The sequence below is a fragment of the Triplophysa rosa genome, linkage group LG12, assembly GCF_024868665.1.
Source record: "Triplophysa rosa linkage group LG12, Trosa_1v2, whole genome shotgun sequence".
NCBI classification, from domain to species: Eukaryota; Metazoa; Chordata; class Actinopteri; order Cypriniformes; family Nemacheilidae; genus Triplophysa; species Triplophysa rosa.
In genome coordinates this window covers 9,052,039-9,064,218 of record NC_079901.1, presented here as the reverse complement: position 1 = coordinate 9,064,218, position 12,180 = coordinate 9,052,039, and the positions used below count along the sequence as shown (strand labels likewise).

The 12,180-nt window shown below is 37.9% G+C and overlaps 1 protein-coding gene across 21 annotated transcripts in view; it reads left to right on the top strand.

The window, feature by feature from the left end:
• gramd1bb (GRAM domain containing 1Bb) overlaps positions 1 to 12,180 on the top strand; it is a 143,658-nt gene that overhangs the window by 60,177 nt on the left and 71,301 nt on the right. For 18 of the 21 annotated variants that reach the window (XM_057347849.1, XM_057347846.1, XM_057347845.1 and 15 more), the window contains exon 2: positions 3,042 to 4,158. The exons of the other annotated variants lie outside the window; for them this stretch is intronic. In XM_057347849.1, coding sequence (XP_057203832.1) covers positions 3,755 to 4,158 — 404 coding nt within the window. In that variant the 5' untranslated portion in view covers positions 3,042 to 3,754. The remainder of the gene's footprint in view (positions 1 to 3,041; positions 4,159 to 12,180) is intronic. 21 annotated transcript variants of the gene reach the window in all.

Below are 12,180 nucleotides of genomic sequence, written 5' to 3'. Positions count from 1 at the left end.
AAAACTAGATTCGGACTAAGTTAGTGGATGCCGAATCATGTTATTTACACGTCATCTGGCTGTTCTGCGTGTCTGAGTGAATGAACTGCACTTTATGAGGACATGAACACATGAACTTCATCTCCAGAGTTGCTCTGAGAGTTTATATCAGAACATTTTACTGAGTGAAGCTAACGCACTAAAAAATAAGCGTCTTCCGACGACCTGCCAAAATAAAAGTCCGCTTAAATCGGTATTTTTATGTGGACAAATATATTACTATTTAATAGTAAAAAATAAACTAAAACTAATTTAGATAAACTAAATGCATCATGCATAAGCTGAAGTTGTTTACCTTTGAAATTATTCTTTCTATTTTTATTAATGTTTCTTATTTATACATGTGTATTAGGCCTATAATGCATTTTGAATTTAATATGGGAATGGAATGTACTAAATGGGTTTAGTTTTCACAGATATTAATTTATGCAATTTCAGCAATAAATATGTTAATTTTCTAAAAAGGAAACAAATTAGTTGTTCGTTTTAAGAGACCTGTCTTATTTTCTCTTGTATATTTAGTATTGCTCTTTAATAAAGAAAAAGTATTTATTATCCGAATACCTGATTAATCGATGGAAAATTCTGTAGAATACTCGATTACTAAAATAATCAATAGCTACAGCCCTACTTTACATTGTTACATTCAGACTGTTATACGGCTGTATTGTCTATAAAAAGCATCCATTTATCCTCCGGAAAGTTTAAAAACTACTCTTTATCTTGGTTCATTTATTCGAGGACTGTGTACCGCTTTGTCGGAAGCAGTAACCAGCTCTGTACCGTGATTTACAGTGGTGTTAAAAAAAGATAACAAATATGCCCCAGCAGTGCTTTACCTCAGATTCACACACACTGTAAGAATGAGAACCCCAGGGCTCATGCATTTGGTTAATGACCGTAGCAGCGATAACTCTGAGTGTCTGTCACAGAGCAACCCAATCCTGTCCCTACCTGTCAACACAACAGCTCTCTTGCAACCTGACATCTGTACCTATAGCATGATGCTCCTCACGGCCGCTTGCTGCTGTTCCTGAGCTATGAAGTGTAGAATGATCATTAGAAATCAGAAATTCCCTTCAGATTTGAGCTCACTGATGATATAGATCTAGTGACTAAACACATCGCAGCCTTGGTCATTATTTGTAAAAAAAAGCCATCAGTACTGGCGTAGGCCTGAAGAGCACAAATATGGGATGTCAACTGGATTGTATTCGTGTTTCTGTGTGCTGGGTCAGCGGTCAGATTGCTTGGCCCGAGGGATCTTTACATGACTCTCAATGGACTGTTTGCTCCATAGTTCCAGGAAATGCCCAGTGGTCATATTCTATCGCTGTTCTTCAAACCTTTTCATGTATTTTCATGATAACAAAGTACAGTATATTTATAATGATGATGTTTGACCAGTGTTGCTTTTTCAAATGCTCGTTATAAACTATTCAATCTCGTAGTGATTTTAGATCAAGCAGTACTTCCTACTGATCAAAGAGCCATAGTTCATGGAAACACTGTGCATAAAACACAGAATCGAAGCCTTTGCGATTCAGAATCGATTCTACAGGTATAATTAGTGTGAATCGCGATACATCGTCCACAGCCCTAGTATTTTCTATTGTATACTATACTATTTGTAGTATAAAGTATAGTAAATTAAAAGTAAACTAAGGTAAATCTTGTAGTATGTGTTAATGTTGACTGTTTTGCTACATTTTAATATAGTAAAAACTATATATTATTACAGTACACTCTAAAATATTCTGGTTTAATTTAAAACCCAGCGCTTGAAAGTAACCCTGTGTATTTTTTTATGTGGGCATATTGTATAGTAAAAATGGAAAACGTGGACAAATTAAAATGGAAGAAGAAAATAGAATTTTGAGGGGAAATAAGATATAGGAAATATAGGAAGAAAAACAGATTGGAAAGAGCCCTAAAATCAGCTAGAATTTTAAAAAGTTTGTTTAACACATCAGTATATTTTTATAGGCTATTTCCAAATGATTACACTACTTATTTCATTGGTGTCAGAAAAATAGTTCACCTAGAACTTAAAATCCAGTTAATATTGATATTAATATTAATACCGACAGAGAGAGGCATTTTTTATTTGTTTTCGATTGTTTTATTTTGCAATTTAAACAACCAAACATCCTAACCACAGAGACCCCTGTTCAGAGAGTTTATGCAGCGTATGCATTTGTGCATTACTCATATGAATGTGTATGTGTCTGCATCACAATCATTGCGCTGCGTTTTTGTGTTGCATATTCATTTGTGTGTAGGGATGCAGCGATTACTGGATTTATTAACCGCTTTTAAAAACGTCACAGCTCTCATGATGTACATTCTGGATGCGCAAGCTCAAATTCAAAGTCTACTCCTGATGCAAGTTGAACCAATTTAACTTGTTTTTATGTTATTATTTAGCGAATAGGCTTTATATCACGTTGATTAATCCATTATTGTTTGCTGTGAACTAAAACATGAAGGGAAACAAAGTGCATGATCCGTGCGCGCTAGCTCTTAAAGGGACAGCAGCATCATAAATATATCTGTTTTAATGCTCATCAAACAACAAAAAAAACAAAGACAAAACACACTCACTGCTCCTGACAGATAAAGTTTAGATTACAATAGCAATAGATTACATAAGTAAAAAACAACCGAATGACTAGACATTATTATTTATTTATTACTTTTTTGTGGCAGGGCAAGTAAAAAAAATTCAGGGCCAGGAAAAATGTAGAAATGAATGAATGCCATGTCATAATCCTGCAACCATATTTATTCCTCAGACTATAATCAAAATCTATAATCGTTGCATCCCTATTTGTGTGTCTGAGTGATTCGCCTTCCTGTGGCTTGTGTTTAATTGCCTTCTTGTATTTGTATGTGTGGGCCTTTATGCATTTTTAACTATGCCTTTGTGTTAAAGCAATTTACAACTTCATTCACCGGTGTCCTAATTACCAGGCATCCTATCGCCTTACTTTAACCTGTAGGCTGCTGCAGCTCTGTGGGGCAGAGGACTGAGATGCGAAGCATTGTGGGAACAGCACCATCGGGAACCTGACCAGAGAATACACAACCCACAATTCCTGCTACCAATATTACCAACCATCATCTTAAGGCTGAGGAGCAAAGAAGTTCACATTAGTTTTTGTGAGGGAGCACAAGTTAGTGTTTATGAAACTGCCTCAATCCTGCAGTGAAGGTTGGAGTACGGTTTCATTGATAGCCGCCCCTTATGCATGTTTCATTGGCTGGGAGGAGAACAGAGCCATCCTTTGTTATCCAATACCTCCAATCCACCGTCTAAGTGCTGGCCGTAGGCCTCCTCTACCCTTCCTAACACAATTGCATCTATTTTTCCCACCTCCACCATTATTTTCATTCAGACACTGACAGTTGTCTTTTATCAGCCAGTTGTGTGGTTCCTACAAGAAGAAAGAGATCAGTCATCAAGCAAGCTTCTGTCTGGAACTCAGTTTCACAAGGATTTTTAAGTACGTTTTTGGTTTATTTTCCCCTTTTATTTTCACGTCTTCTACAGCCCCAGAGACGCTTAGCGATCCTCCACTTCCACTTGAGCGTTTACCTAGACAACTTGCCAGTTAGCCTCTCACCTTTCCTGGCACCTCGTTCTCGTACCGGGGTGAAGTTCAGTGTATCATCTTAACGGCAATCACAGCGGCAGGGGTGGTGAGCTCGGAGCATGACCGACACCCTTCGACCGCCGTCTTTCCAGGTACATGTCCCCCGGGACGAGCCCAGTCACGGAGAGGAGGATGAGGCCGGGAGCGGAGGCGGACATGACGGTCTCGTCTGGTCCAGCTCCTCCACCCCTACCCTGCGGCGCCGACGTTTAAAGATGAGGCGAATGAAAAAGTTGCCCAGCGAGCGGGAGAGGCTTGAGAACGGGCTCTTGCGGCACCCCAGCTCACGCTCGGCTTCCAAAGAATACCTTCAGCTTCCCTCCATCGAGATCACGCCGTCCAGCGACGAGGACGCCGCCTGGTCCAACAGCTCAACCCCGAGCGCCTCGCCCCGCCGCAAACGCTTCCTGCTTCGCAAGTGGCTGAAGGTGCGAGAGAAAAAGAAGCAAGCCAGTGATAGCAGGTTGGTGGATGTGCAGATGCAAATGTACAGGAGGCTGAATTAAAGTAGGCTATGCCTCTTAAGTTTTTTATTGAGGGAAGAAGTCATGAAATAAATTAAATCCAACGGGTTTTGAGTACAATTTGAGTTTTGTTGCAAAGAATTGTAAACAAATAAAACTTGTTATATAAAAATACAGACTACAGGGAAGAATAGTACATAACTGTACAGAAATGTACACGTCGCAAATGTTTTGTAGTAGTTCATTAGTAATGTTTAGACTGACTTTATGCTGGACATCAAGTTATTTAAGCTGATTCATAAAATAAAGCTAGATAATAACTGTCCAGAAAAGAAACCCTATCGCTAAACTCACAATATCTCACAATAACTCACAGTGTCACAATATACTGTTTTTCATGATAACTTTGATAATAAAAATCATGACTAGTTATATTTTTGTTTATGCTACACGTATGATATTATCGTACAAAATATACAATCGTATAATATTATTGTCTTAAGAATAACAATGGTTATAAACTCTCTTCCTCTCTACCTCCCCATGCTCACATTTTAAAACTGTGTCTCCACCAGATGCGAGACGAAAAAAAGATAATAGAACCCATTATAATTTTACATTTTGTCCACACTGGATGTGGCACCATGGGACATGATGAACCCATTAAGAACAAGCCATTTGTCGTGTTGTGCCAGTCACATCCGATGTAGACATGGTGTATGTGTGATTCATTGCCTACAAAAAGAGAAAACCCAAAACAAACAGATTTAAAGATGAATTTAACTGATAGCATTATTTATTTTTCTAACATTTTGATAGGTATCGTGATAGTACCATTATCGTGATACTTCGCCCACAATAACCGTGCACGGAAAATCTGATATTTTGACAGTCCTATGTAACCTACACAGAGAGTAATGTGACTATTATAAGTATGAATATAATTAACAAGGACGTAACAATATAATCAATATCGTGTTATTGCAATAGCAAAATTGTCTTAATATTATCGTGGTCACATCACTGCATGAAACGATTGGTCTTGTTTCCAAGTCATTAGTTGGTATTTTAAATATTGCAATAAATATCGCAGCGTGGACTTTATGCCGATGTATTGCCGTTGAGTGAGATTTTGATACCGTTACATCCCTAATAATGAATAAATATTTTAATATTGCACAATTTATAGCATGAATTGACACTGATTACTCGACTAGTGATTGGATGTCAACAGCGAGGAACTCAGTAGAGCAGAAGAGGAATGAGCTGGTGTTTGCTTCACTTCTCACTGTGAGAATAATTTGTGGTAGAAAATTGAAAAGCTATAAAATCTGATATTGAAACTGTGATATTACAAATATTTGTTTGCCATAGATGATTTGCATCGTTTCACCTCGAACCCCCTGTGTGAGCTTAAAACTAAAGATTTAAGGGGAAATTCTGGGCAGGGTGTACCTTGGTTTGCTACAGTATTGTGTCCTTTGGCAAAACACTCATCTCCAGTAGGTTGCATTGAATGAAATAGGAATGCTGAGTGGAAACTAGTATAACTAGATCAATCTTTTATTTGAGTTTTTTATTTTTTTATATGTAGTTTAGTGGTTAGAATTGAATTTTGTGGCTCATTTAGATGAGCGAGAGGAAAATACGTTGGTTTATGAAGTCTGTGTTGCCTGTGTGATGAAAATGCCCTGTTAAACTCGAAGCAGGTTTCTTAACTTATCAAGACAAGAAGACTAAGATTGTGAGAAAGAGGAAGAGAGAAAGTGTGGGTAGGAAAGATGTTAGAAAGGGCTTCATTGTTGGAAAAAAAGTGTATAAAACTGTTATGTGCAGGGGAAATGGCAAAGAGAATGAATTTAGTTATTTATGAAACATTTTGGTCTTTTTAAGCTATTGGGCATATTGGACATAAAATTGGCTTGATCAATGGCGTACGTTTGCAACAATGCTTCTTATTTTTAGAACCATGCAAGACAAGGGGAGTGTCATTTTTATAGTTTTTTTAGGTTACATGTTTGTTAATTCGTTATAGCAAAAGTTCAAGTCAAGCCATGAGAGTTTCACATTAACCAGATTGTGCTTGAATGCGAAAACAGAGAAACACAATAGTCAGCATTGTGCTCACTGACCTTTAGACCGTACGGCCGTCACACACAACATCTATAAGAATATAACACATCTATATATAAATCAGTTAAAAACTTGAAGAGAACACTCAGTACTGTTAGTGCATTTGTTAGATTATTCGATTATATGACTCATTTACCAGAATCGGATTTATACATGTTTATAGTAATAGATTTTACCATACCATACCAATTTAATGTGATCAGTATGATTTATTTCATTCGGTGTTTGTATTGTTTGATTTGAACAGGAACTGAACAGCACATGCACAGCTGTACACTTATATAATAACTTGTTCATTTTTAATCTCTTCTGTCATTTTCTAATATGAATCATGCCAGGGCTTTAGGGCCTGTGGCATTCAATACAAAGTAAATTTTGAGTTGTAAAATGAGTTAAATTGACTAAAATTGAGTTGTACATAATCATCTTTTTTTGCACCATTGAAAATGATTCGAGAAAATCACGGCGAAGCGTTACATTATTTAAAATAACAGGTCTGTTTTTGCAAGTTGTTGTTCTGTCCATATGGTGTGTTGATTTTTAGTGTCATCAATTGCACTGTTGGTCATGAGCGGAAACACACCCTCGCGAGAGCGCATTTGTGCTCCGCGAGCGCGCAGAACGTTATCCACGCGCGGAAAAGAATCCTTGCGAGTGCGCATCTCTGCTCCACGTGCCAAAACGCAGTCCGCGAGCAGAGGCTTTGACGAGCGCGTGCACAATTCTCTTTATGCTCTTGCAACTGCTCAACACTTGCTCGCTCGTCGAGTTGTTTTTTGTTGGTTTTTGTGTTTTTTATACTACTTGTTAGTCATATGTTCATGGAAAATTTGAAAAATAACAAAACTGAACATGAACATGAACATGAACTACTAACTATTATTACAAATAACTGATCATTAGTTTTGAGGAATACAATACAGTACAATATCACCTACAGCATCAGTCTCCTGTTCTTTTTAGCAAATGTCCTAACAAATTCATCCATATCTATGCTACTAGTGATGGACTTCTCATGGGCCAATATCACTAATAGACTCTTTCTTTGGTGTAACATGCAGCGACGAAGAGGGGTCAGAACCCGTGACAGACTTGAAAAGGAACTCTCACATGATGCTGAGGACACCCCAATGACAAGGGCAGTTACATACAATTGATGTAACTCTGGAAATGCTTCTTTGAAGCTTTGCAAGTGTTTGCACAAAGTTGAGAGATCTGCTTCACCAGGAAATTTTTTAGCAAGCATAGGTTTGGCAACAATAATTTCATTTGCCAGAATATCTGCATCTGCAGTGCCAGCAAGACAATGGAGAGGGCTCAACAATTTGGCATCTAGAAATGCACTAGATGTTGTAACAAGACAAGACACAGCTTTCATCCAGTCAATGTTTTTTGTGGAAAATCTATTTTCCATTTCAACAATGGCCCTGTCAAGAACAGAAAGCAAGGATCTCTTCAGAGACTGACTAGTAGTTATTGTAGAATTATCATTATCAGTATGGCCCACTCTGGTGAACACAACACTGTCAACAAGTTGTTTATTCAGGGTTCTTCTTCTCTTCGAAGGTTGTAAATCATCACATGCCTGAAACTCATCTTTACGGATTGTCTTTAGGGACTCCAAGGCTGCACTGACAACCTCACCAGCCTTACACATGTCAACTGTCTGTGACTGGAGAATAGCATTAGCTGGTTTCAGGATACCAAGTACCCGGACTAGAAATTTCCCTATTTCAAAAAAATTGTGCCCTTTGATTTGAACTAAAGGGCCTGCTGCTTCAGTGCTCAGATCAGTGGTGGCAAAATCATCATCTGCAATGTTTGAGAGGATGCTAAGAAGACTGTTTTCATTCTCAGCAATGCACCTCGTAATATCGTAATGGCTTGTTCATCTAATTTCCAATAATCGCTTAAGACAAGGAACATCATACTTCTCAGCCACATAGTGGTGATGGAAAAAGCTGTAAAGGGAACCAGTCCTTTTCTAAAGTGTATTCAAACAAGCTAAGGAAGAGGCCAGCAGATTTATCACTGTTTGATGTGGTTTCTGTGGTTCCACGGAACCCTTGCTCATTTACTCAGAGAAATTTAACCACACCACCAATACTTTTGATGTAATATCTGTCTTTTTCCAGCTGGGTTTTGCCCAATAGCACACAGTCTGTAGTTTCCCCAGATGCCTCTCGACGTTTTAATTCGGACCAGGTTGCCATAGACTGTACATGACAGTGGCTGGATGCATGCTTCTGCAAACCCCTGTCGCGTTCCAGTGCTGCTTTACCATTGGTATAACCACGTGAGGTAAAAACGGCATCTCTCTCGTTAGCAACACCGAACTTACGACTGGGGAAACAGAAGCACGCGTCCCGCAATACGCTGTATTCCAGCCACGAACGCGAACGATACCATCCAGCATTAAATGATCGTGAAATTGACCCAAACACACGTTTAGGGCATGCATTTAAAATTGGCTGGGACGGTGCATTTAAATTTAGGTCAAGCATTTCGCCACCACCACCGGCATTAATTTGGGAAAATGAGCTGGAAGGCAATGGGTTTGTTTCAGAAGCGGGAGCTGGTTGTGAAATAACATTATAACCATCACTGTTGCCAGAGCCACTGACCGGCTTCTTCACTGGCACCAAAAATCTATGCATTGAACGCGAATAATTAATTTTCACTCTCGCCTTTCTCTACTGTACTTCTCCGCTAAGGTGTTAGGAAAGACTGAAGCCACTTGCCAGTCGTGAGTAAAGAATGTCAATTCTTTCAGCCAATAAAAAAATAGAAAAATACTGCTATTATCTGGTGGTATTTTTTGATTGGTTGGGGCAGTCTACAGCCCTTCCTCAAGCCTGTCTCAGACAGCCGTTATCTTTCAAATTCAAACAATGCACAAATCAGAAGATAAAGGCAAGCTCTGCATGAATTCTGATAGGTTGGGCAAGACAGGCGTTTCGGTGGGCTTAGCCCACCCCTGCCCATGCCTAGAACCGGCCCTGATTTTAACAAGTGACATTTTGATTTCTTACATCTGTCAACAAAATGTATGTTATATTATATAGTTAAACTTACATTTCATGTATGACCTATTTAAAAAAATGGTAACACTTTACAATAAGGTGCTATTTGTTAACAATTAGTTAATGCATTAGCTAACATGAACTAAAAATGAACAATACTTCTACAGCATTTATTAATATTTATTCATGTTTATTATACATTAATTCATGTTAAGTTTTGCATTTACTAATACATTATTAAAATCAAATGTTGTCACTGTTAACATTAGTTAATGCACCATGAACTAACATGACTAACTGTATCGACGTGAACTAACATTGACATGGATTAATAAATGCTGAAATACTAAATTGTTACAAAAAATGACAATTTAACAAATACTAAAAAATACTGTAATAATAGAATGAACTGGCTCCTGTAGTTATCTAATAAAATTGGTAATGCCTACTGGTATAACCCGTTTTAATATTTTCAAAACAAATAAAGCAAAACAAATAAATTATTTAAATTACATTTAAGTACATTAGTATACATCATATTGTAATTTATAATAACTTGTGCTTTGAGTTATACTGCAGCCATTTAATAATGCTCATTTTATAAAAATTTCATGAAAATGATTAACAAAGCAATTATGAATACACCTACTATTTATTTAATTTTTAACTTCCTGTTAAGATGCCAAATATATAGATCCGTAAAGCCAAGGGCATACATAACACTGTAACCCAAGTTTAAAAACTGTAAAAAAAAGTATTGTGTTATGCCAAACGATGACATTTCTGTACAACAGGTAAGATATAGGTCGTAGACTGTAGGTGAGTGCATGTTAAAAGTGACCAATCAAAGCAGCGGAGAAGTCTGCCATTGTCCCGCCCCCAAAGTCTCAGAAGTCAACTCGACGAGCAAGCGAGTGTTGAGCAGTTGCGAGAGCACAGAGATTCATAACTATTTTACGAGGTGGCTTATGCGTATGAATGTGTACATTGTGAAACGTACAAAAACGTAGGATTACTAGAAAAGAGCAATACTGAAGCGCCACTCCTAACCCCGCCCTTAACCCTAACATCACTGGCACAAAAGCAAATCGGACTAAAATGTACGAATGAGATGGTGCAAATTCAGACGAATTAGCTACATCGAAAAATAGTTACGTTTTTTCCGTGTGATTGTGTTGGTATAGACCACATCGTAAAATGTAAGCAGCGCTAAGCTAGATTAACTTTCTGTTTCAGTATTTAAACATTACACAATGTTTGAACAAAATACAACCAGCAACATTTATAACCGATTAAATATATTTAAGATGTAATTATGAGTGTTAGATAAAAAAATAGGCTATATATATATATATATATATATGTGTATATAATGAAACTGCTGGACAGAGGTGGGTAGTAACGCGCTACATTTACTTCTTTACATTTACTTGAGTAACATTTTGGAAAAAATGTACTTTTTAAGTAAAATTAAAAGTGTGTACTTTTACTCTTACTTGAGTAAATTTCTAATAGAAAATCTGTACTTTTACTTCGTTACATTGCGTGACGTTCCTTCGTTCCTTCATTTTAAAATATGCTTTTTAAAACGCGGTGTTTATTTCAAGGTTGTCGTCTCTTTTTGCGGGCATTCCCGAGTGATCGATTCTTTTGAGTCGATTCTTTTGAAAGCATTAATTGAACAATGGGCAAAACCATTTGAATAGGCTAATGAATCAGTTCAAATGATTTGTTCAGTTCGCAGCACGATCTGAATCATCTGAAGCAGGATTACTCACTCCTCGTAGCGCGAAATTTAAGAACACGCAGAACAAAGAGCGTTGGATGAAGTGGATATTGATCTATATCTATACAATCAAAACTGCAAATGTGTCATATTGTTTGCCAGCAATGATAAATGCCCGCCATATGCGCGCACCCGAGCGACCTGTTCGTCAGACACAGCAACATGCGCGTTACCAGTCAGACACAGAGAAGTGGGCTTGCAGAAATATACAATTGAAGAACAAAAGGAAGAAAACTTGTTGATGGGCGTGTGGTTCACTGTTTACTGTTTGTTTACAAGTAAGAGCGTTTCACAACACACGCGTGACACAACACGAGAAAACAGTTGGCTACTCTACCCACCTCTGCTGCTGGACCAGTGTTTACATTTTGTGAAGTGGTCTATAGCAGGGGTTCCCAAAGTGGGGGTTGCAAGGCCGCGGGGTCGCAAGATGATTTCCAGAAATCATTTTTTTTATTATTAGAAATAGCGTATGTAATCAATAAGTGTAACAAACTATAAAAATATTAGTTAAGTTAAAAATAAAACCAGGCAAATAAAAAGCAGTCAGCCTTAGGAATTTCCCCCTCGATCATGTCCACTGAGATGAATACGTCACATTAACAACATTAGCAACCACATTAGGTTCGGTGCAGCAAATCCATTTCCAGCACCACGTTAAATAGTCCCATGTGCACGCACATTATTTTTCAGGCTTTAAGTTTAGGATATTCTTATTTATCGAATTAAACGTTGATTAATTAAACACAACGCAGGGAGGCCAGCGGCGCAGGGTGGAGAAGCGCCGCAGTCAGAGGGGCCATCGTCCTCAGAAATGAAAAGAGGCCCATCCATCAGCACTCGAATCAGTTTGATGAAATTTGACCATCTGTAGTAATAGTTCATAGTTTTGTAGAACAACAAGTAACGTAATGCGTAAATAACTATAAAGTAATATTATGTTAGACTGTGCTGTGCTCTTTTGTGTTGTCATTATGCGCGTTTGCTAATAGGTGCATGTGCACATTTGTGCGCAATGTATGTATACTCTAGCCACCTCCGAGGATATTGGGGGTCTCGAGTCACTGGCACTGTTATTT